The sequence below is a fragment of the Cydia splendana genome, chromosome Z (genome assembly GCF_910591565.1).
Source record: "Cydia splendana chromosome Z, ilCydSple1.2, whole genome shotgun sequence".
Lineage (NCBI taxonomy): Eukaryota > Metazoa > Arthropoda > Insecta > Lepidoptera > Tortricidae > Cydia > Cydia splendana.
The window spans coordinates 995,970-1,019,852 of NC_085987.1; the positions used below are offsets into that span (position 1 = coordinate 995,970).

Here is a 23,883-nt window from a genome sequence, read left to right on the forward strand (position 1 = left end):
CGATGTGTTTATAGCCTGCTACACCAAAATAAGGCTAAAAGTATCTAAAGCAATACTTACCGGTCTTCATCTAATGGAAATATCGCCATAAACTTCATTTTTTGCGATTTTCGCGAGCGTATCAATTGCCACATATTTCGCACTGAAACAACTTAGTTTTCGGTGGCATTTAAATAAAATCTATTGACTCACTGTATGTTCTTATCACGTTTGACTGTTTTGGAAAATAACGAATGCTTTTAAAAAAGAAATTGCAAGAAATACGTAAGTAAAACCTACGAACCGCCATGACAAGCAACAATGTGGCTGACAGTGACAGTGTGACAGTTGACAGATAAATAGCACTGACGTTTTATTTTGTTTTTTTTTTGCTATGGCTAGGTCACTAAAGTCCATACAAAACCTTTTTTTGTTCCTAGTTGCGTCAGCCTGTTAAGCCCCCTCCAGACTATGCGCGTGAATCGCGGGCGAAGCCGCGAACGTGAGTGTGGCGTCGATTTCGCAGATTGTTCACGCCTTCGCGCCTTGTTCTCCGTTTTTTGTCGGTATTTCGGCCCGCGTCAAAGGAGACGCGAAGCGCGAACTTGCAAGACTCCACATTACACACTATTTTGGCTCTTCTGTGGCAAGATATATATTTTACGGTTTCTCAAGAAAACAAAATGAAAAAACAGCTAAATCACGTATGATGCCATAGATAACTAACAGTTAAACTCGATCAGCTGATGCTTTTCCGCCATCTTGTCGCAAACCAAACTGCGAAATCGCCGTGAAGTGTGCGAGTGTGGCGTCATACGTCAACTTCGCGATATGTTCGCTTCGCGACGTCGCGCCGCGATTCACGCACATAGTCTGGAGGGGGCTTTAGAATACCGCCAATCATGCGCCAATATCTGCCAATATAGGCGGTTGTCACACTGCCGCCGCGTCTCGTTGCGAGACGCGGAGCAACCTTAGAGAATATAACCAAACGGAGTGGTCATTAATAGGCGTTCCCCTCTGTCGAATATAGGCGGCCAATGGTCAAGCACATGTATGGACTGACGCTTATCTGACATGGCTATTTTGACGTTACGTATACATTTGATGTGCCCCTCCCCCGCAAAAAACGGCAGACTATTTTGTACCGAAAATTATAGACATGGCGTCTCCGTTTGGTTATATCCTCTAAGGGAGCAACGGACTCGCATGCGGAGACAACGCACCAACGTCCGAGTTTTCTCCGCATCTCCGTCCGGAGCTGCGATGCGCGACGTCCCGCGTTACTTCCGTCTCGCGTTCATTTCACATTTGAACATTAAGGTGAAAACAGAGGGCCTACCGCGAACCACGTTCGACGTGTTGCCTCTGTGTCGCACTTGTAAATTAGTACGTAAGTGTGACAGGGAGGCAACACGTCGAATGTGGTTCGCGGTAGGCCCTCAGTTCCTATTGTCGATAAAATGGAAACGGAACTTATTCAGAACGCTGCGGTGATACTTTCAGTGTGGTTTTTGTACAATCGAGTCATAAAACGCAGAAGACACTGGGTATATACATCCCTATTTACAAGCCAGACCTATAAATGGGTCTTTTGGCTAGAGATTACCAAGATTTAAGGCAATACGAGGCGTCCTTCTTGCACTAAAATCCGTACGGCACTGCGGAGCTCGGTGTGACATACCCTGCGGCACGCACCGCGTCTCCGTCCGAACGCGCGAGTCGTCGTGCGTCTCGCTCCTCCGCGCGTCGAGGCGGAGCCAGTGTGTCGTTCCATGCGATTTTTCTATACAAAATCAAGATTCTACATACAAAGTTAAAAAACGCATCAACGGACACCGCTGCGAGATGCAGAGCAGTGTGACGACCGCCATACACGCCTCGAGCTCGTAAAGTCCGCTCCACACTCGTGCGCGGATCGCGGCGCAAAGCCGCAAACGCGAGTGCGATCTCGACTCCACACTCGCGGTCGCGGCTTCGCGACGCGATTCGCGCACGTGTGTGTAGCGGGCTTAAGCTCGTCGAGCTAGTTACACTCTCGCCTCGTGGCTCGTCTTGTGTCTCGGCCTCAGCTCGTAAGCTCGTCGAGCTAATCAATTTTAAACACAAACGGCACGGTATAAGGTTTGTAACAGAATGACACCCGAACGCGAATGTAAACAGCAAGCGCGCGTCCCGCGCGAGCCCCTTTGACTCGAGCTCAAAAAACACCGCTCCTCCACGCGAGCCGAGTCGCGAGACAAGCCACGAGCCCACCGCTTACACTCGCGTCTCGTGGCTCGGCTCGTGGCTTGCACGCGAAGTAAACGCGGGTTATAAAGTGTCACTGGTATAAAGACAGTTTTATACTAGCGCGTGGATAATGCATAATGCCTGGATAAATGCAGATCAAAGAATATGCAGATTTATACCTACGTTGTAAATTATAATTAGATAGATTAAAAATTGATAAATTTAGAATATGATATTTCGTTGTTTGTTTAAAAAAGTTTATCTAGAAACAAAGCGCATATTCTAGAATTTTGACAGAAGCCCAATCCAGTGTGACCCTTCCTTAAAATATTGTATACACACACGGCGCTTACACGGCGACGGCGGCTGCAGGTAGTTCTAGAAAGAACAAGAAAGATAAGTTTATTTATAATCGCCGGAACATAACCTAAATCAAAATATACTACAATGGCAAATGTGTTTGGATTAATAGTGTCTGGCCGTTTGGTAAGTAAATAATACGTTATGCATTCTGAAAATGCAACTGCATACAAAACTGATAGTCATATACGCTAAAAGTTCATTGATCTAACGCATATTGAAGTTTTAGAGAGATTTTAAAGCTTTTAGTTTCTAAATACTCCAATAAGCAGCAAAGTTGATGGAGCATTAATCTGAACAAGTGACTCCTGTGATTATTTGTTGACATTTATAGTTATTATAGTCAATTGGTTAAAGTTCGGCTAAGTTAAATCTGCACCGACTTAAACAGAACAAAGTGTGGGAGTGACATTATAAACGTCATATTTTCATTATAAACGTCATATTTTCATAGAAATTTGACATTAATGAACACATTACCTCACTTTGTCACAGCAAATGCCATGCAGAGTTAGCTTGGTCCGAATCTAGTATCATATGTATAATGGCACCTAAATCATCTCCAGGTCCAAACAGACTTCACACCAGTATCCGACACGCAGTTTCTCATCACAATACCTGAGGCGGACTCCATAAACTACCTTGTTGTGTTCCTAACTGGCATTTCTCCGCTGCCTGAAGGCGCCTGCGGAATGGTCTACTGGAGCTGGCCAGACCCCTCAGCACCACCCAACTGGCAGCTGCTGGGACACATATCCAACTCCAAGCCGTCGGCAATATTTAAAATTTCTAATTTGAAGAAGTTGCATGAACTGTCCAGTAAGTATATACTTCAATAATCTGTGTATTTCCATTTGTCCCCCCACGTGACCACCACCATACATGAAGCAGCACAGATGGGAATGATTTATTAGTGTAGTAAATGAAGCAAGTTGTTGTATGGAGACCCATGCATTAATTTCTCAGTCGATGAAATTTTGCTTGGTTATTGTATAGTATGAGCCGAAACTAACGTATAAATATAAAAAAAAAAAAACACTTCTAAGTTAGGTATTTATACGTAAAAATACAAATCTGTTTATATATTGAACTGAGTAATTCCTCCGTTCAAAATTATTTTACCAAATAAGTTATTTGTATCAGTATGTAATACTAGAAAAAAATCTAAAACTTTTGTCAAACATGAGAATATTTTTTATGATAATTCCTTTTTTTTTTGCTCATTTTCATCGGAAAATTGCTCTGTCATTTTTTTCTTCTTATATGATCTTAGAATATAATTTGGCGTAGTGGGTAAGAACATAAAAAAAATGCATACCCAAATTTATGTATTTTAGAACTATTAAAAACTGAGAGTGGAAAATTTGTCAGCCTGATTTCTTTTTAAATATGTACTAAGTAGTCACATATACACTTAAATATACACTTAAATCCAAAATATCCAAAAGAAATATCATCCCTTGTACACCCCGCTACCTACACACTGCTCCCGATATGTTTAGTTTTTAATACACTCGTTATTTTTTGGATGTTTTTATAGTTGAATAGAAAGACAACTGTGGACTTAATTCAGTAAATAAAATGGATAGAGAAATTTTCCACAGCGAGTAAAAAGACAATTTCTGAAAATAGTACAGTTACATGGTACAATATTTTTTAGATTTTCATTTTGTAGGTATAAAACTGCAATAAAATGGCATTCCAGTGAAAAAATTAGACGGAGCAATTTTCCGGTCCAAGACACGCCAAAAAATTATATATTTTTTTTATATTTCATATATTGTTGCAATACGTTACATGAATATGTCCAGTGAAGAAAGTTTGAACGGAGCATTTTTCCGTAAAAAGATATTAACGATTTAAGACTTTAGGTATTTACTTTAATTCTATGTCTTTCCCATCACGGAACAATGGTGTTCCGGACCTTTGGGAGGCGTGCGCGGAGCTGAAGCCAACACGTAGAGGCCCTTTTGACACTTTAATGAAATGTAAGGGGTATTCCGAGCGGATGCTGCCCTTACCCGTGTCATGGGACGCACGCAGAGGCAGCACCCGCCAGGGTGTAAGGGCTATTGAGAGTTGATGGAATCTAAAATGAACTAGGGTTATTGGGTGAAAGCGATGGATTAAGTACTGAGCTATGGGGTAAAAAAACCGGACGCCTGCCTAATAAAAGGGTATGCAATTTTATTTCCGGCAGACGGTGACTCGCCCTCACAAGATGGGCCCCCACAAAAAGCGACATCTAGGATGGCTTAAGGGCAACACCGGTGTGAGCGGCTCAGGGGTGTCGAGAGGTGTGCGCTGCTTTCTACCCAGTGGCTGTTAACAGCCACAGTGCCAACTCGCGTCTTATGCATATTTCACTTCCACCCCTGGAGCTTATAGCTCTAACGACTCCACTCTGGCCGGCCGGCTAAGGCAAGCCAGAGGCAGATAATCCTGTCCCACCCACCCTCCTTGCGGGTAACAGAACTCCCCAGGAGCACTCGGGTACGTGAGGCCGCTAATCCCCAACAGCTCGCCACAAGCTGCCCTGCGTTGACTGATTGCACTGGTAAAACCAGCGGGCGATGGGGTCGTCACATCCCTACGCCTGATTGATCCCTAATTCTATTATTATTATTCTTTGGAAATTTATACAATACTTTTTATTTTTGATACTTTATCATACTGTAAAGTTTTTTCTGGCTGAGGAATTACTGCGGGGTCCACTCACTTATTTCCTACACTATATATTAAGTGCCAATTCCCATCTGTGCCCGGCAATAATCTGTACAAATAGTAAAATAAATAGCATTTTAGAAGGAGTGGAGTATGGTGGAGTATATTGAATATGGCAGTTTCCTGCACTGGGCTGGGACATGTTAATAAAGATCTCTCATTAATATTTAGGATTACTGAACTGATTGCTTAATTTTAAAGGGTTATTCCCACTAGTTACCACCAAGTTCTTACCAGTGGTAACTACTGGGAATTTTTTCCCACCTTTTACCACTGGTAACTACAGGAAAAAAAAATCCCACTAGTTACCACCAACTCGGCTTGGTGGTAACTACTGGGAATTTTTATTCCCAGTAGTAGTTAGTAGTTAATGTCGGAAACAACTGTGGGCACGGGCGCGTTGCATTTATATTAAACGAGGGCGAGGGACAGTTTTACTTCATACAGGATGTGAATATTATGCGAAACGCCCTCTTGCGCCTTCGTCGTACTCAATTTAAGGTTGTTTTATGTGATTTTAATTACTTACGTTCTTCCAATAAACATATTTTCCAAAAGAATAAAAGTTAAATACAAAAAAAAGAAGTGCATGAATAGTACCTGATGCCCCTCTGGTAGAGTGTTATTACCATCCCGCTAGCGTGGGTGTTTAAGCAATCGAGCCAACCAGCGTAACATGACCGAGCGATGTACTACCCGAGCGTAATTGGAATGCGAGCCTATGCTGGTTAGTCCGAGCAGTCAGCCCATCCGAAGCGCGCCCTAAGCGGTTTTAATAACAACCATGCCCTTTACTTATTTAGCCTGAGTACAAATTATGAATACCTACATATTCCAGCTCTGCGTTGTGTTATAATAGAACGAAATGAAGTAGCGGTAAATAATAAAACGAAATCAGTTCTGTCGGTTTTTGACTGATTTGTTTGTTCGTTTGTATAAATATGTAATTCAATTTACAGTTAATAAGATAAATTTAGTCCGGATAATAAGTTAATTTCTACTTAACTAGAATGAGACTCTTCTATTTTAGTTTTTACACTTATACCGGTAAAACAGTTTTAATATTTTTGATCACTTTTAAAGCAGTTTACTGAATTACTAACTGACACAATTATTTATTACAGCACGCTACATTTATACTATACTATTTATACTGTTTTTATTAGTATTGAATTCTAACAATATTTTGGTGGTAACTACTGGGAATAAAAATGCCCAGTAGTTACCACCAAGCCGAGTTGGTGGTAACTAGTGGGAATTTTTTTTCCCAGTAGTTACCAGTGGTAAAAGGTGGGAAAAAAATCCCAGTAGTTACCACTGGTAAGAACTTGGTGGTAACTAGTGGGAATAACCCATTTTAAATGGTGTCATAAAATATGTATCATAAAATTAGAGCTGCAATTCTAATCAACTTATTAAAAAACCGGGCAAGTGCGAGGCGGACTCGCGCACGAAGGGTTCCGTACCATAATGCGAAAAACGGCAAAAAAAAAAAAAACGGTCACCCATCCAAGTATACTCACCCCGCCCGACGTTGCTTAACTTCGGTCAAAAATCACGTTTGTTGTATGGGAGCCCCACTTAAATCTTTATTTTATTCTGTTTTTAGTATTTGTTGTTATAGCGGCAACAGAAATACATCATCTGTGAAAATTTCAACCGTCTAGCTATCACGGTTCGTGAGATACAGCCTGGTGACAGACGGACGGACGGACGGACGGACAGCGGAGTCTTAGTAATAGGGTCCCGTTTTACCCTTTGGGTACGGAACCCTAAAAAGTGAACTTATAACCCTGGAACTTATAACCCACATGGACTAACTAATATGGCAGCTACATGGCAGCCTTTAATCTACCATTTAATCATATTCCTCAGGTGATAACCAGTTCGGGACCGCGTTCGGCGCTCCCAAGATCTGTCACAACGCGCAAATAGGTGTCGCCATCGAGCCAGAGGGCAATGTGTCGCTGCTGGCTTCCTCTGTTGTAAGTATATTCGTTTACTTTATTTTTCTAATTATAGTAACCGGCCATGATAGGTTTGATTACTATAGGCTAACTCTCACTGTTATATGACCCGTTTTATTTCCCAGGCACAACAGAACTCCTACGTAACCTTCGCTCAGAAGATGCTAGAGAACCTGATAAACTTCGTGGGCTCGTTCGCCGTGACCCAGGAGCAGATGAGCCCGACCCCGGGCGTGTCCTACATCCCGCTGAGCACGCTGCAGACCTGGTACCAGAACTTCGAGAGGCGGCTGCAGCAGAACCCTAACTTTTGGAAGAACTAGTCGTCCTGGTAATTAAGCTGCGTCCCTAGTAATTAACACATTCAATACCACTAAGTGCTACGGGTTACGCTCGTAGCGCGTAGCCACGGTTTCGTCGTATGTAGCGCGTAGTCGCTACGAACAGTGTACCCGACAGTCGGGTTCTTGGTGTTGAATGTGTTAAAATACGGAAAATATGCGATAATAAGCGATAGCATATAAAATAACTAAGTAAGCTAAGAGTGCTCGTTCCATACATCAGTTTCCTTACTTAAGGTCCTAGTGGCACTGTAAGCTGTAGACCTCGCGAGTATGGGGCTATTCATAAATTACGTCATTTCAAATTAGGGGGGGGGGGTCTGGACATCGGATGATGGTAGCATGACGTAGGAGGAAACGGGGTCATTCGAAGCATGATTTTTGGATGATGTTAGGGGGGGGGGGGGGGGGGGGCGAAAATCGTCAAAAATCGATGACGTAATTTATGGACAGCCCCTATATCTTAAAACTTAAAAAAATGTATGACTGCAAAAAAAAACTATTTAATCCACAAACCTGGTCACAAAACTTCAGGAGAATCGGTTGAGAATTGCGTACTGTAGAAAAGAACATCGGACATACGAAAATATTTTTGCCCAAGCCGAAACTGAGACCTTCGCTAATGCTCGGTCCACAATGAGTTCTATGAGAGAGTATGGTAACGTATTATTAATAAATCAATTAAATGCTTCTTCTTATTACTAAATAAGATTTCACTTAGTATTTTTATATATGGAGTGAGTAGTAAGCTTACTTATTCTTATTTCTCTGTGGCGATACTAATGAGCCAGTTGCACCTCACAAAGTATGGGCCGGTCGGAAGTATTTTATAGGTGGCGCCAGCATAGGTTTCACCTGTCAACTCCATAGTGTCAAACTCTTGTTTTTTTTTTATTTTATTGTCTGGACTGGCTCTTTAAGCTAAATCTCATAGAACAAAACTAGAGACAGGTAAAACCTATGCTGGCGCCATGTATAAAAACCTTTGATAGTTGCCAACCCATTTGACGGACTGATCAACGGCAATCAGCATGGAACTATGAATTTTCCCATACAATAAAATTGAGCGAATGTTTTAAATGATAATTTCAATATTTTTGCCATGTTAACATAAAGGAATTTATGTCTTATATGAATATGAATTATTTTCATTTAATTTGGATTTCGATTTGGTTTTGGCAATTCATCGAATATTTTGATGGCCCTAAAGTTATATTATATATATAGTATTAGCTAAACAGGGACGCAGCTATCTTAGATAGAGTTACTCTATCTCGTACTAATAGGTTTTTACACTTGTGAGAAATAAATGTTAATTTTATAGCAATGTTCCGCAAGGCGAGTTTGTGATATGTATTAATAATTTCATCTACACACATAACATTATACCCTCTATGATGCGTTCAAAAACCGCAAATTACAGCCAGCATAAAGATAAATAATTTCGTTAAGCTCCCTCCACACTCGTGCGCGAATCGCGGCTTCGCCCGCGATTCACGCGCATAGTCTGGAGGGGGCTTTAGAACAAATTTATTATATCTGTGAAATTGTTATAATAGGGGGTATTACTGCAATGTTCTGCAGCCAGAGTGCAACACTAAGTTAGCTAGTAAACCATAGAGTAACTTATACGTACTGTGCCTTAAGCCGTCGTATGCCGGAGCGCGGATCCGCGTACGAGGAAAATATTAGAAAAAAATAATCACGGCACACGAGAGGTTAAACTGATTTTTGACAAGTTTTCACAGACAATAAAATATGACATTGTTGCATCAAAGCGGTTTGTTAACAAGGGCCTACCGGGAATCGCGAAAAATCTAAATTTTGTTATCTGCCTCTTTATCACTCGAATATGCAAGAGTGATAGAGAGGCTGGATAACGAAATTTCGATTTTCTTGTTTTGCGGTAGACCCTCAGATTGTGATGGATTGTGGTAGTAGCGCCCCCTACGCAGAGTTTCGCGTAATATTTCCTATTGCGTGATCGATATTCAAACATCTCTTAAAAACAAAAGAATTTGATTTGACCTCATTTCTAGTATCGACATTCGAGATGACGTTTTATTCGAAATGAAATTTCAATTGCAAACAGTTTGATGAAAATGTCGCAATGGCGGTCGTACCATGCGATTCCTGAAAACATCATAGAGAGCTTATAATCTGTTTGTAGGTAGAAAAAGTAGTGTATGTAACTGTACATAATTAGGCATTATTAAACTACTAGTAAATAATGCTCAAATGAAACATTTCATAATATGTATTAAATACAGTCGAATGAAGTTACTATACTTATTATGTACTACAACTTTGAATTTTGATTATGTCTTCAAATATGAGACTGGCATGAGAGGTATCCAGAAATAAATATCCAGTTAAGTGTTGGTGTTGGTAGATAGTAAGGAGTGGTCCAGTAAAAAAGTAGCTGTGAATTATATGGTATATTTTTTTGCTAATTATGAAGCAGTTTTTTTTTGTAATTTAGTTAATATACTATAAGATAAAAATATAAAATAAAATAATATCGATAAATATGAAATTGTTTAAGGTTTCTCATTTTTATTGCAATGTACTTTGTAACTTTTTGAACAGTACAATTTGATAATATTTGTTGGCCGTTTTATACCATGCCACAAATGAAGTTCCAGTTTCATAACTTTTTTTATGCTTTTGAGAACAAGCTAACGAATAAGCTACCTATTCCAATAAACTGGAATTTATCATGAGTAGTTAGGAAGTCTCTCCAATCTAACCTATGACAGAGGTTTTTCTATGGAAGACAAATCTGTAAAAATGGCAAATATACAAAAGTAGAAATTTCATGAAACTACCTCAAAGTGAAGTCAAATAAAAAAAGTTTTATATAGAACGAAAAATAATTTAATAATGTATTCATTCGCTTATCAAACTTTTAGATAAAACGATGTGTATGAGAAATACATACCTTATAATTTCCTTCAAAAGACACTGTTCAAAAAGTGTCATGAGAGATGTAATACAAAACGCGAAAACTCTAATTCACCCTTTTATATTAAATACGAGTGTATTTAATTGTAAAGAATAGTATCTACAGATCACTATAGAAATGAACTGCTTACAAATTATTACAAAATAAAATGAAAAATCCAAATAATGTGCTGCTACTTTTTTTCCGGACCACTCCTTAGGCTCCAGTGCGATTATCGAACCAATTCAAAAGTGTAACGTTTAAGAGCATTTCACGTTTGCTGTAAGACTGAGTGTTAGGTTTTGCTTGCGGGTGTGATCGCAAAAGCGTGTACGTAACGTTAGTAGGTGGCTCCACACAGAGCGAGCGGCCTCGCGAGTGTGAAGACTTGCCTCGCCCGATGCAAGTCTCCACCGACCGAGCTGCTTCGCGCGGCAATTTCCTCGCGAGGCGGCTCGTTCTGTGTGGACTTACTATTGATAGCAAATAATAAAAAGATGGATTCACTGTAGATACGAGGGTTGCACTGAAAATGTCGGGAATAGAGAAAACTGTCGCATCTAGACAGTCAATCTTTATTGTAATGCATACTTAAACTCAAACTGACCACGCATATAAATTTTCTTTTGAAAGTAATCATTCTGTAATGCACACGGCTCATAATCCCAAAGTCCTTTTTGTATGGCGATTTTGGGGCCTTAGTGGTTTTGTATGAAATTCGTGGAGTAGCCAACGGAATTGAAGTTTTTTTACATATATATATATATATAAAAGATTTTTTTACTGTTGTCATATGAATATTTAGGAATGTCGAAATCTGCCGATATGCAACTTTTTTGGCAGTCTTTTTAATTAACAGCACAAATGCGATTTTAATTTTTGACGTCGCTTTGGAATGACATGCTTCTTTAAGATCACCCATGGGATAAAATGAAAGTGACTTTCATATTTAATTTTAACTGCAAACGAGCGTACGATGAACTCTAGTTCATAAAAAAATAACAGAAGCCCATTGTAACTTTTATTTGTTCGCTGAGGGCATATTGAAAACCGTTTAAAAATATGATCCGAAAAATCACTTGGCCAAAAATTCAAATAATGTTCGACATACAATTTTCAAATTGCCAGTAATTCTTAAATACAAATGACAACCAAATGGAATATACCTTAAAAGTTTTATAAAGAGTTACATTTTTATAAATTATATGCCTGTTTCTATTATGTTATTTCTAAGTGTCCCATTCCCGAATATTTCAGTGCGACCCTCGTATGTAGTCTACGTAAAATTCCTGCCTCAAACTCAACGGCAGAAATAGATAGCGCTCCACGGGCGTACATTATGCGGCTCAGAGGTACAATACTATAGAGGCGACAAGAGAGTTGGGGGGTGGCAACTCTATAGTATAGTTCCTTTGAGTTATGCGGTAACCCTGGTTGTAAAGTGGACGTCTTGGTGTATGGACTATACCTCTTGCGTCAAATGATGGTCCCTATGACAGTTTCTTCAAGTCCCTTTTGGTTGGGCTTAATTTAAAAAATAATTGAATAAATATGTTAATACAGTATTTTTATTACTTACTTAAATATTACATTTCTAGATATCTATATTTATGTGTTAAACTTCCAAAAAAATGTCTACAAACCTGCTACAAACATTTTACGTGACGGCCATAAGGGCATATAAAAACGAACTATCATTAGGGACCGTCGTTCGACGCGAGAGGTATGGCATTGAAAGAGTTTTAATTATTGTATTATATCGTATTTCAATACAAATGTGAGCTTTAAACTCATACTTATTAATAAAAATGAAATCGTTTTTGCTTAAGTTTTGCGTTTTACTCTACTTGCACCGCGAATCAGCCCACAACAGTTACGTTGTTTGTGGCGTTCAAATACGAATTACCCAGGAGACGTAGAACGTAACCATGGCAACGAATAATAATAAACAGTTGATTCACCCACACGCCTTATAAAACGACCCTGACTTTGCTAAAATAAGACAACACAGGTACTTACAGAAAGATAATTTATTTGTAATGAGTAGAAGCACGGACGGTAACTACACAGGTACAGTCGTACTATTGTCCAGACCTCTTACGATATCCAACGAGTCTGTAAGGTCAAGGAATTTAATTTCAGTACCACATCACGATCATACTATTGTCACTGTGGCAAGGTACTTAATGGCACGGAAATTAAATTATTTTGACTGTACCTTCAATGACAGTTGCTTACAATGACAGTCCATGCAGTAATTGTTGTTTACAACATTTATTATTATAAGGATGTTGACTGCAGTTAAAATAAATTATTTGACAGTATGCGCCAAATAAAACAGTAGAAATTTCTAATGAATACACCAGAAAGATCTACAAAGAGAAATAGATAATTTGACATTACAGGCAAGTGACGTCATTGCATTTTGACAGTTCGAAAACGAAGCCGATTTGAGTTATCAGTCAATATCCTTATTGTTATATGTTATATCATATGTAGTACAGTCGACAACCAAACTTTACACATCGATAAATGTAGGTAGTATCTACGTACGCACAGTAGGTATCTACGATATTTTTGCGTCGATTACACTACCTTTGTATACAAGGAACTTATTTTCTAACATAATTTCACATTTAATAGCTCGTTAGATTATAGGTTTGTCAAAAGTTAAAGTTCGTGTAATGTTTGTATCATACCTACATTGTAGATACGAATATAGATTCATATACAGGAAGGAATTTGAAAGGGACATTTTTTGCATGATAGGTAAAATTTCTCAAAGAACCATTTGAAAGCAAAACTCTAAATGGCATATCGAAGCAGTCTGTTGTCACAAATCAGGGATTAAATTAAAATGTGTGTTTTTGCTCCATCCATATTACTAAAACTAGAGCTTTTTTACTGCAGCTAGTTCTTACTTTTATAAAAAAAGGTCTGCATGCAAGGTATATAAACTTAATTTAAATAATATGACATTTGACACCCGAAAGACAATATGAAAGTCAAGATGATGATAAAAACGCTCTGGTGTGGATATACCTTAATAATGGATTCACATTTTGAAGTTAGTACATTTACATTTAGATTTGACTGTAAAAGTATAAAAAATTGTACACAACAAGTAAACTATAGAATAGCTTAAATAAACGTTACAAAAATATATACTTCACCACATTTCTATTCGACAAGCACTTAATTAAGTACTATCTATCGTAGACTAATAAACACTAACACTCATAGTGCAAAATATTGTAGCAGCTGTTTGGCAATCCGGTCACCACACCATAAAATGGTGTCGCTCAGCTATTCAAAATGGCGTCTACAATATTTTGACCTACTTTAAGCGCCATAGTATTATTAGTCGTAAAAGTCATGCATGACGAATAGAAATCTAGCTCTATTTAAACCTAAATTATATTAAACCATTCATACTCATGCACACAACGCAGTCAATCATAAAATACACAACGCGTTTATTCATTAGGTGGATCCACTAAGGAAGGAAAGATCCGGCGAGTAATTTGCCACGCGAAGCAGCTCGGTCGGCGGAGACGTGACTCGCCCGAGGCAATATGGCCGAGGCACGTCTACACAGACCGAGCTGCTTCGCGCGGCCAATTCTTCGCGAGGCGGCTCGTTCTATGTGGACCCGCCTTCACTTAAGTACCTTAAAATTAATTTACTCGACACATGTAAAATATCACACCAAATACATCTTTATTAAATACTGTAATTATATTTCACTTATAGGTAGGTCACCATATCTTAACAGTTCCTATCACTCGTAAATGATATGGGTTATATTACGGACCAGTACTTGCCAGTATTCAACCTACTTGGCTTGGCCGCGTGAAGCTGATTACAATAATGTTAAGTAAGGAAAAATGTATAGTTTTACTCCCAAATTCACCACGCAACTTCTATTCCAACCGCCTGAGATAAGTGGTAGTTAGTAAGAATATATTTGTCATTGTCTGTCACTTCGACATTTGGGATTGTAAGAAAGAGACAACTGGCATTGTATCTGGCCACTAGATGGTATGAATGACGTCAAGCAACACGCAGAACACGCATCACTTAAATTATGAATAAGAATTTCGCGGCAAACTCCGATAGAGTCGTCTTAAATTTAATTTAAATCTAGGCTTTCCCGCTTTTCGTCCCTTCCAATGGAATGTTTTTTTGGAATGTGCTGCACCGTGGTCGCGACGTCTTACTTTTAATCTACTCTACTGTTAATAATGAGCATAGACAAAGAAATATTAAAGCGCTATTCGGAAAAAAAGCAGTTTGTGAAAAGCATTTCGCGATTTAGATATTTTTTTGCGAAAATATTTATGAGAAATTAGAAATATGTTTAGAAATTGTCAGTCATAACGGTAGACGTACGTGCCTATTGGTGTTCCCCACCAAAGCTTGGTGGACGACAATAAACCCGACTTAATTACGTAGGTTGTTTTGGTATGTTGTGGTTTTTAATTTCGTCGCGTTGCGTAACTAGGTTATGTTCTGTCCTTCACGGGCGCACGCGTGTTGCAACTCTAAAGTATACTTGAGCGCTTGACAAATTAGATATCGCGAAATGTGAACCATCTACATCAACTGTTAAGTTTGCGTACATCATTTTGCACAAGTCTTCTTACTATTCTTTGCCTATGATACTTAAATATAACTAATCTAAGTATACAATGTTAATTTAATATCATTCTTTCAGAAACAGTCGCAGAGACATACTCTACTATTAGTATATACGAAGCAGCACTGATATTCTTATAGAGGGTGACTTCAAAATTAAACATTGCCTATTTTCTTAAACCTCATTGTATGAAAATAGTAGTATGTGTTACAAGGGATCAAAATGATATATTTCCGTCAAGGGCGTACATTGAATCCTGAATGAAGCGATGGATTCTACAATTCTAAAGTAGAATCCTGAGCGTAATGAGGGATTTAAGTGTTAACGCCCAAGACGAAATAATTTTGATACCGTGTGACATATACTGCTTTTCACATCAACTATGAGGAAATTGTTATGTTCCAAATTATGTATTATTTGACCAACAAAAAATAGTATGCAAGAAAGAAAAAATCGTGTCCTAGAACAGAAAAGTACAACTTTAATCCCTCCTAGCAGGGATGAAAAGTGCCACTTCGATCCCTCCTAGCGGGGAAGAAAAAGCCCTTTTTCGAATAGGTGATGTGAAAACAATATTTAAAAAAAGTGAATGAATGTAATCGCTGCTTACTGATGACTTATTTTTTAATAACGATTTTAAAGACACCCTGTATAATACTTATTGAGCAAATACCTCATTAGCCCATTTAATTTAATCTACTACTATAATAAGCGCTCTCCACACGGATGGAAATTCGTTACACTTTAGAAAACATCCCCCGTCTTTACCTACAAACTTGTTTGTCAAACGTACAGTCAAAGAATTTAAACCCGTACCATTTTGTACAAACAGCAACACTCCTAACTGTACATCGGTGGACCTTATTACAAAAGGCATAAGGTCCACCACCGTACGGTTAACGGTGTGGGCGATGGTACCTTGTCCCAGTGACAATCAATATGAAATTCGCTAGCGCTATTCGTACTATTGTCACCGTGACGAGGTACGACATGGTACTGACATTAACATTCTTGTCACAAGTTATTGTCATAAATTCGAGCAACATAAAATATTAATAATTCTTCCTATAGAAACAACCACTAAGTAAGTCACTTTTTTACCCAACTACGGCAAAAAACAAAACTCCCATTATTTTCGACTTTCTTTTCTTTTAAAAACCGACCAAGTGCGAGTCGGACTCGCGCACGAAGGGTTCCGTACCATTACGCAAAAAACGGCAAAAAAAATCACATGTTGTATGGGAGCCCCACTTTAATATTTATTATATTCTGTTTTTAGTATTTGTTTTTATAGCTGCAACAGAAATACATCATCTGTAAAAATTTCAACTGTTATAGCTATCTCGGTTCATGAGATACAGCTTGATGACAGACAGACGGACAGTGCACCAGTGGAGTCTTAGTAATAGGGTCCCGTTTTTACCCTTTGGGTACGGAACCCTAAAAAGGATCTTCTTTGGATTTGACATATAGGTAAGACATGTTTAATAGTAACGGTTTCAGCGCCATCTGCGGCAAGCTTTCCGTCGTATTAACCCATTCAGCGCTAATCAGTAATCACGACACGTTATCGTTTTGCCTCTACGAAGCATTTTCGTTACACGGTGAAACCCATGTCATCGGCTACCACGTAGCGCTACGACCGTAACTCAGCGGTGAATGTGTTAATGAATTAGGAATCATGTTCCAAGGAAATCAATGATCATGACCCTAGGCATGAAAAAGCCGTAGTTGGGTTATAGTTTTTAAACATTTCTTTTGACATAACGCTTGTATTCAGCGCACCAATAATCGTTACACCTACATTAATAATTTAAATATCGTAAGTTATTTTCTAGGAAAGTAAAATATTGCATAAATATTTTTATCTACTCTGATTTAGTCACTACGTACAGAGCAACTGGTTACATTAAAGCATTGGTCTTTGCATCGTCACACAACGGAATGACAGGAGCCCTAGTGTAAATTTCATTCGATATCGTGCGTTCGTGTTTACGTTATGTCTATTTTTGTATGGGATTTTGAACAGCGCGCCTAGCGGGACGATTTGGAAACTCAAAATGACACTTAACGCAACCGCGGACGTCACGTCACGCTATCGAATGGGATTTACACTAGGGTACAGGAAAAAACTGTTTAAAATAATAGAAACGAATGTAATCCAAAAGTGTATCACATGTAAACTCAGAAAATTTAAAGAATAGTAATAGAGTCCGCAGATTCTAATTATGCACAACCATAAAGTACCAAAGTATGGAGTTGTCAACTACAAAGCTACTAAACGTGTTATTTTCAAACAAATTTGACGTTAGGTAGGGCATTAGGCACCTAAGCTGGTATATAAAAGGTGTTATAGTTTATCTATTAGCTAAAACGAATACGCACTGTCTATTGTGTAAGGGCGTCCGCTAGGTGGTGCGGTTGCACGGAGCGGGTGAGCGGGTTAACGAGGAATAGTATGAGCAACGACGTTAACTGGCGCAGTCGCGTGCGATGGATTTTCCCAACAATGGCACCCGCTTGCATGCGATCGCTCCGTTAGGTAATAGGTACCCCTACTACGCCCTAACGTTACAGTTCCACTGTGTAACGATACAATAAATACCCCAAAGATATAGCGCCTATCAAATACATTGTCTATAAAAGCTTACATCGATATACAAAAGTCAATATAAAGTAAAAGATAAAAAGCTTTTATATATTAAGTACATCTTATTACGTGTACAGTCAACATTGATAATAAACGAGTGAACTAGGGTTGTAATGAAAATGAACTATTTTCACAATCAAAGGTTTATTCAATGTATTAGATGTGTATAGTTTAAGATTTTTAAGACTAATCGTGACATTGCACGGCACGGGGTTTGACTGTTATCACAATTCAAGTTATTGAACTATTCGCTTGAATATTTTTCTTGCTGACTGTACACCGCCCCACACTGGTCGGGTAAGGCACCGACGGGCCGTGGCGCGCGCACTATGCTCAAAACAAACAGCTGAAAACAGTGCTTACAGTACCGGCCAATAATATTAGGTATACCACATTCTTAAGGTGCAGTGAGTTCAGGTCCAGATTTTTAGTTACAAAAATAAAGGTAGGTAATTGGTGAGTACGATCAAAAACAATAATACGCAATTTTCATGTTGATAGCTTTTGTTCACTAGGTCCCCCAACTCACATTTAGCAAACATGAAAATAATGAAGATGATATTTATTGGCCAGTATTGTAAATCGTCAGAACCACAACCAATACTCACGAATTGAACAAAAATCAACTTTGTTTTGGTACTATTATGGTTCAATATGGCTCTTAGCTTGTGATAGTAAGTAATTAGTGAGTTTTGGTTGTCACCTGACGATACATAGGTAAAAAATTAAGTAAAGCCTCTCTTTCATGTGTGTGTACATAAAAAAAAACTCGACATTGACAACTATTTAACTGAGGGATTATTCATGACAATATAATGATAAGTGGGCTAAAATACTCAAACTTCTTAACTTAGTAAATAATGTGTTTGCAAACCTATCTATGTATTACTATTTATTCAAACACTTCACAACTACATACAAGAGGGGCTTTACTTAACTATTTCACCTCGTCGTTAGATATACCTCTCGCGTCGAAGGATGGTCCCTACGACAGTTCCTTCAAGTCTCTTTTGGTTGGGCTTAATTAAAAAATAATGGACGCAATATGATTTACCGAATTTTTATTATTTAAATGTTACATTTCTAAATAAATTTATGTGCTAAACTTTCAGAAAATGTCTACAAACATTTTACGTGACAGCTAAAGTACTCCATATAAAATGAACTGTCATAGGGACCATCATTTGACGCGAGAGGCACATGCGAGTTCACACAACCAACACCAAGTCTCTGCAGTAGTTCTAAATACTCACACATTATAACAATGCGTTAAATTGCATTCGCTTTTGCATAATGTAGAAGAAATCGCTTAGCCACCAAACATAGTTAGGTACTTATATATTTAAATGTCAAAAATATGTGTACTTAATATTTTTTTTTATTCATAAATATATATTTGTTATCACAATGAAATTCAAGAATGAGAACAATCTTGGACGGAGTTTTAAAGCATAGGTGTAAGTACAACTACTCCTACTATGTTTACTTATAGCATCGCTCTGCTCACCTCATTTAGGTACACAGAATGTCTTATGAACCCTGTTATTTTGACGCACAAAATTTCGGTTATTAATGTCATAATGCAGCTTTATCAACTCTCGATATGTCGTTTAGCCTTAAAGTTCACTTTACCTACTTGCATATACTTAATTATCGTTTTGAACACTTTTGAGCTGTGAATTATTGTCATGACTGCGTGAACCATAATACTGCGAACCTAGTATAGTTGTGGGAACTATTTACATAACAATGAACTAGAAACACGTGAACTATAAGCATAGCGCGTCGCTCACCTTCGGCACCGTCACTTCTTATACTAGTTTAGAATCTGCTACGCTCTTACCTTCTTAATATTAAAGTATTCATCATTCTGCCGTATCACACGAGTCACAAATCCATGCTCAGTTTTAAACTAACACAGACTTATTTATGAACCCCAGTTTGACGGGAGCAAAAACACCCTTAGTTTAAATATCGACGTCTATCGATATCCATATGAAGCAGCATATATGAATTTTTGAATCGTAACTATAAAATAAGAGCGTCAATTAGAGATGCGCAAAACGCTTCACTGAGTTGATAAGATTAATTCATATCTTTCGCTCGCAGATCGTCTCACTCGCTCACTCGCTTGTTACGCTCGGCCGGCTCATTCGAATTATGAGTGGGAAAGAGCGCGCAAGGAACACTGAGATAGGTGAGCGACTGAGTGAGTTGAAGAGTGAGCGAGTTCAATCAAAAGATATAGTTCATTTAAATCACTCACTCGTGAACGACACATGTCTAGCGTAAATTTTATACATATAGTTACTTTTCCCCTTACTTGCAAACCTGTTTCATTTATGCTTATCGACATTGTAAAAAATCCGAAGAATTGATCAACAAACAAGGTCATATTGGTCATAATATTTCACTGACATAAATTGACGTTAACGTCTGATTTGTGGGAATTGTGGGATTAGGTCGAACTGTGTAAAATTGTTCTATAATATTTATTTATTTTCTTTATCAACCCAATTTCAACACAAGTGGCCATTTTATCAGGGCACGAAGACTGAAGAGATCTATAATTAGGATAATTCAAAACTTGTTTCACATGGATGTCGATACGTGAATGTTTGCTCCCGTCGAACCGGGGATTGCTTACTTATAATTGAACAGAAGGAGAGTCGCAAATTCTAATCACATTTCGGTAGTTCACTACTAAATATAATCTAATATGAAATAGCAGTCATTCGATAAAACTTCTACGTGGACGCACACCGTTATAAATTTAGAATTTACCTTAAGTACATAATTTATAGAAATAGTTTAAAATGATTGTCATTTTATAAAATTTGATCAGTGTTATAAACTTGAGTCTTTAATTAGATATAAAATACGAATGCATAATTTTGAACACCCAAGTAGTGCGTAAATAAGTTGTATAACACTAAATATGATAATTATAAATATATGGAATGTCAGTTTCAAGAAGTACAGAAAGTTTCCTGAACTAATAGATAGTTAACCTTTTGAACGCCAGGAACACCTAAAGGTGTCGTTACTAGTCGTGCCCATAGCGCCAAGGACCACTATAGGTGTTATGGCGGAGTTACCCTCACACTTTCGAGTAGGGTTTACATTAGCTCGCTTGCGCCCGGGATCTTGGCGTTTGAGTGATGTTTGTGTTTATGACATAAAGCGTTCAAAGGGTTAATAACACAAATGGTTTGACACGTTTAGTTCATTATATTTTACATGACGTGTCACAACACTGATTTTTAACTATGATTGTAAGGTTCATTATATAAGGTACTCCTTTTCTTTGCGTCGAACGCGCCAGGTAAAAACATACACATTAAAGGGCCGTTTTTAATTTTATCAAAATTTTATCTCGTCAGTTTTCGATACAATTTGTACATAATTTTAACCCGTATGTCCTGAAAAAATCTTTCACTGAGTTACGAAAACGTATGAAAATAGTTTCGTAATTTAAAAAATAATATTTTTTTGTTCCTAATTAGGATTTCGTATTTAATCCACCCAGAATGAGGAGTTCTTCGAACCAGCCAAATTTTATCCAAACCTAACGAAAACAAAATCGACAACAAAATAAAAATGAGCCCTAAAGGGACATGTAATTTGAAGTACATACTATGGAAACCTTACTAGGTACTGTTACTATTAAACTTTCTACGGAGAATAGTAAAAATACAAGCTCATATTTACCTACCTCCTGCTCTGTCAAGTCACATCCTTAAAGACACATTTTTCTTTTTTTAAAGTCAGCTCTACCTATACTATAATTTGGAATATAGGTTTTTCTTATATTAAAACGTTAATTTCATTTAGATATCTCAATTATGACAAATCTGATAATAGTTTAGCATTTCAATCGGCTATACTTGTAGTTCATTGTCACATTTTTTAAAATTCATAGTCATAACATAAAATCTTAGAATATTTACAAAAATGCGCATTTAGCGTATTAAATTCTACCGAACCTGATTTTAATTACCTAATACCGACAACAATACATTGAACATCCATGCTTATATTGTCAAATACATGATAGTCACATTGAGTAAGTACTACATAATTAAGTTTGATTAGCGGGCGATGCCAGGTCGTGGAGTAACACCCGGCACAGGTACTTGGCGTTTGTGTGGTCGAGCGGTGACCGCTCGGGGCTCGGCTCTGGAACAATTATGACTTGAAACAACCACTTACAAGGAAGGGTACCCAACTGTCCCACTCCGATTTCATTTATTTTGATATATGTTATAGAGTAGTCTAAAATAACGGACACGTATTTTTTTTTTAGCTGCCCAAACTCAACCTGTTAGGAGAAAATGGCCTTCAAAGTACTGAAAATTGACCAAACCTTCTAATTTCTGAGAAGAGACATGTTCAAAAAAATTGATAAATAATTACTGGTTTCGTTATATGTTGGAGAACATGAATAAAGAATGGGGACGTGTTTTGTGATTTCACCACAAACTAATTTTTTATATAAAAGAAATATATATGTATATAATAAATAAATATAATAAATATATTTTTATATAAAAAATGACGTGTTCGTTATTTTAGACTACTCTATAACATATATCAAAATAAATCAAATCGGAGTCGGACAGTTGGGTACCCTTCCTTGTTAGTTAATCCTTTGAACGCTCTGAAGCGCGTCATCGTGAACCTTGTCGGAATGTACCAAGGTTGATATTGGGCTGTAGTCCCGCGTGTCGACGTAAGATAATTATGTAATATTTGAATACATACCTTTATATGAGGCGCTCCTCTGGCGGCGGTTTCAGCGCGTGGTGCATCATCTCCGCCCTCGGGTTGCAGTACTCCTGCCCCGACGGGCTGTAAGTCCCCCTGGTGGCGCGCTTGCGTCTCGCCTGGGCGCAGAGCGCGCCCAGCGCCAGCGCCGCCAGCGCGGCGGCGAGCAGCGCGCACCCGACCGCGATCAGTACTGTGGACGACGTCGAGTCGCTGCCTTCCGATTCAGATGCGACACTCTAAAAGAAACATGTTGAATATTAATTGGGTTCATATACCAAGATTTGATCTGTCGCTGTAAACAGAGGCAGATTTAACAATGTCAACATCAAAAGTAGCGAAGGGTATGGTAGATTCATTTGAATAGTGACCACTACTAATCTACCATATTTGACAAACGGCGATGTGTGAGGCACGCACCTGCTGCGAGCAGTTCTTGCCGGCCCAGCCGTCGATGCACTCGCAGGTGTAGTCGACGAGGTCGCTGCAGCGCTGCGTGCAGCCGCCGCCGTGCTCGCAGGGGCCCGTGTCGTTGCCCGCCGGGTAGCATGGGTCGGCCAGGGCGCACTCGTGACCGCATTTGCCGCGCTCGCATTGGCATCTGAACGTTCACATTCAAATATTAAATTAGTTGCTTTTTTTACGATTAGAAGAAACTCCGTTGAATCAGTCGCATTTTGCGGAAAATATTAACGTAAGTAATGAATAATCGCCGCGTTAGTTCCTAAATAATCAAAAGTATTTCTTAGCTTCGAGAAATCTTGTTAAATAAATATAAACCCGAAAACGTACGAAAATAGAGTCGTGTTTAGATATATGTAAGATTACATGTCGTTCTATTTTAAAAATCGCCGTCGGCCGACGTAGCACCAACAACACACCATCACCACCTCGACGGCAGGGTTGGAGCCATAGCCGTTCGCCCGCCGTCGCCCCTGCTCCTCTTCAGTGCTGGCGTGTGTCACCCACCTGCTGCGGACCCTCGACCAGCCAGGGCAGTACCGGATCTCGGGCGCAAATCTAGACGGGCCTTGACCACCCACGACCTTAGTTTTTTTTCTAATAAATTATTTTTTATGTTAACGAGTTGGTAGTACTTATTTACTTTCCCTACCAACATAGGGACGTAGTCTCCCCCATAACGTTACATTGGCGATTAGCTTAGCTCTCGCAAGGACGAGCTGGTGGCGGCTGCGCGCGCGCGCCGCGGCCTCACCAGCGCCGACGCCGGTCTCCCGGGCCCGGCGGTTCCTGTCTACGTGAACGATCATCTCACGGCT

The 23,883-nt window shown here is 38.8% G+C and overlaps 2 protein-coding genes and 1 long non-coding RNA gene across 4 annotated transcripts in view; 2 read left to right on the forward strand and 1 right to left on the reverse strand.

Annotated features, from left to right (window-relative positions):
- Positions 1-2,576: 2,576 nt before the first annotated feature.
- Positions 2,577-23,883, forward strand: part of LOC134804376 (protein OPI10 homolog) — a 75,420-nt gene continuing 54,113 nt past the window's right edge. Inside the window, exons 1-4 of one of the 2 annotated variants that reach the window (XM_063777412.1) lie at positions 2,577-2,697; positions 3,138-3,390; positions 7,171-7,280; positions 7,388-7,593. In XM_063777412.1, coding sequence (XP_063633482.1) covers positions 2,659-2,697; positions 3,138-3,390; positions 7,171-7,280; positions 7,388-7,585 — 600 coding nt within the window. In that variant the 5' untranslated portion in view covers positions 2,577-2,658 and the 3' untranslated portion in view covers positions 7,586-7,593. Of the gene's footprint in view, positions 2,698-3,137; positions 3,391-7,170; positions 7,281-7,387; positions 7,616-23,883 lie in introns of those variants that run through there. The other variant, XM_063777411.1, reaches the window with a different exon arrangement.
- On the forward strand, positions 8,036-12,375 carry LOC134804414 (uncharacterized). The gene is made up of 3 exons (XR_010146123.1): positions 8,036-9,049; positions 9,127-11,067; positions 11,823-12,375. It is a non-coding gene; the product is annotated as an uncharacterized LOC134804414 (long non-coding RNA).
- LOC134805184 (protein crumbs) overlaps positions 17,518-23,883 on the reverse strand; it is a 140,918-nt gene continuing 134,552 nt past the window's right edge. The window contains exons 53-55 of the mRNA XM_063778493.1: positions 23,024-23,204; positions 22,601-22,842; positions 17,518-22,015 (exon numbers count right to left, since the gene is read on the reverse strand). Of these exons, the coding sequence (XP_063634563.1) occupies positions 22,603-22,842; positions 23,024-23,204 (421 nt within the window). The 3' untranslated portion in view covers positions 17,518-22,015; positions 22,601-22,602. The remainder of the gene's footprint in view (positions 22,016-22,600; positions 22,843-23,023; positions 23,205-23,883) is intronic.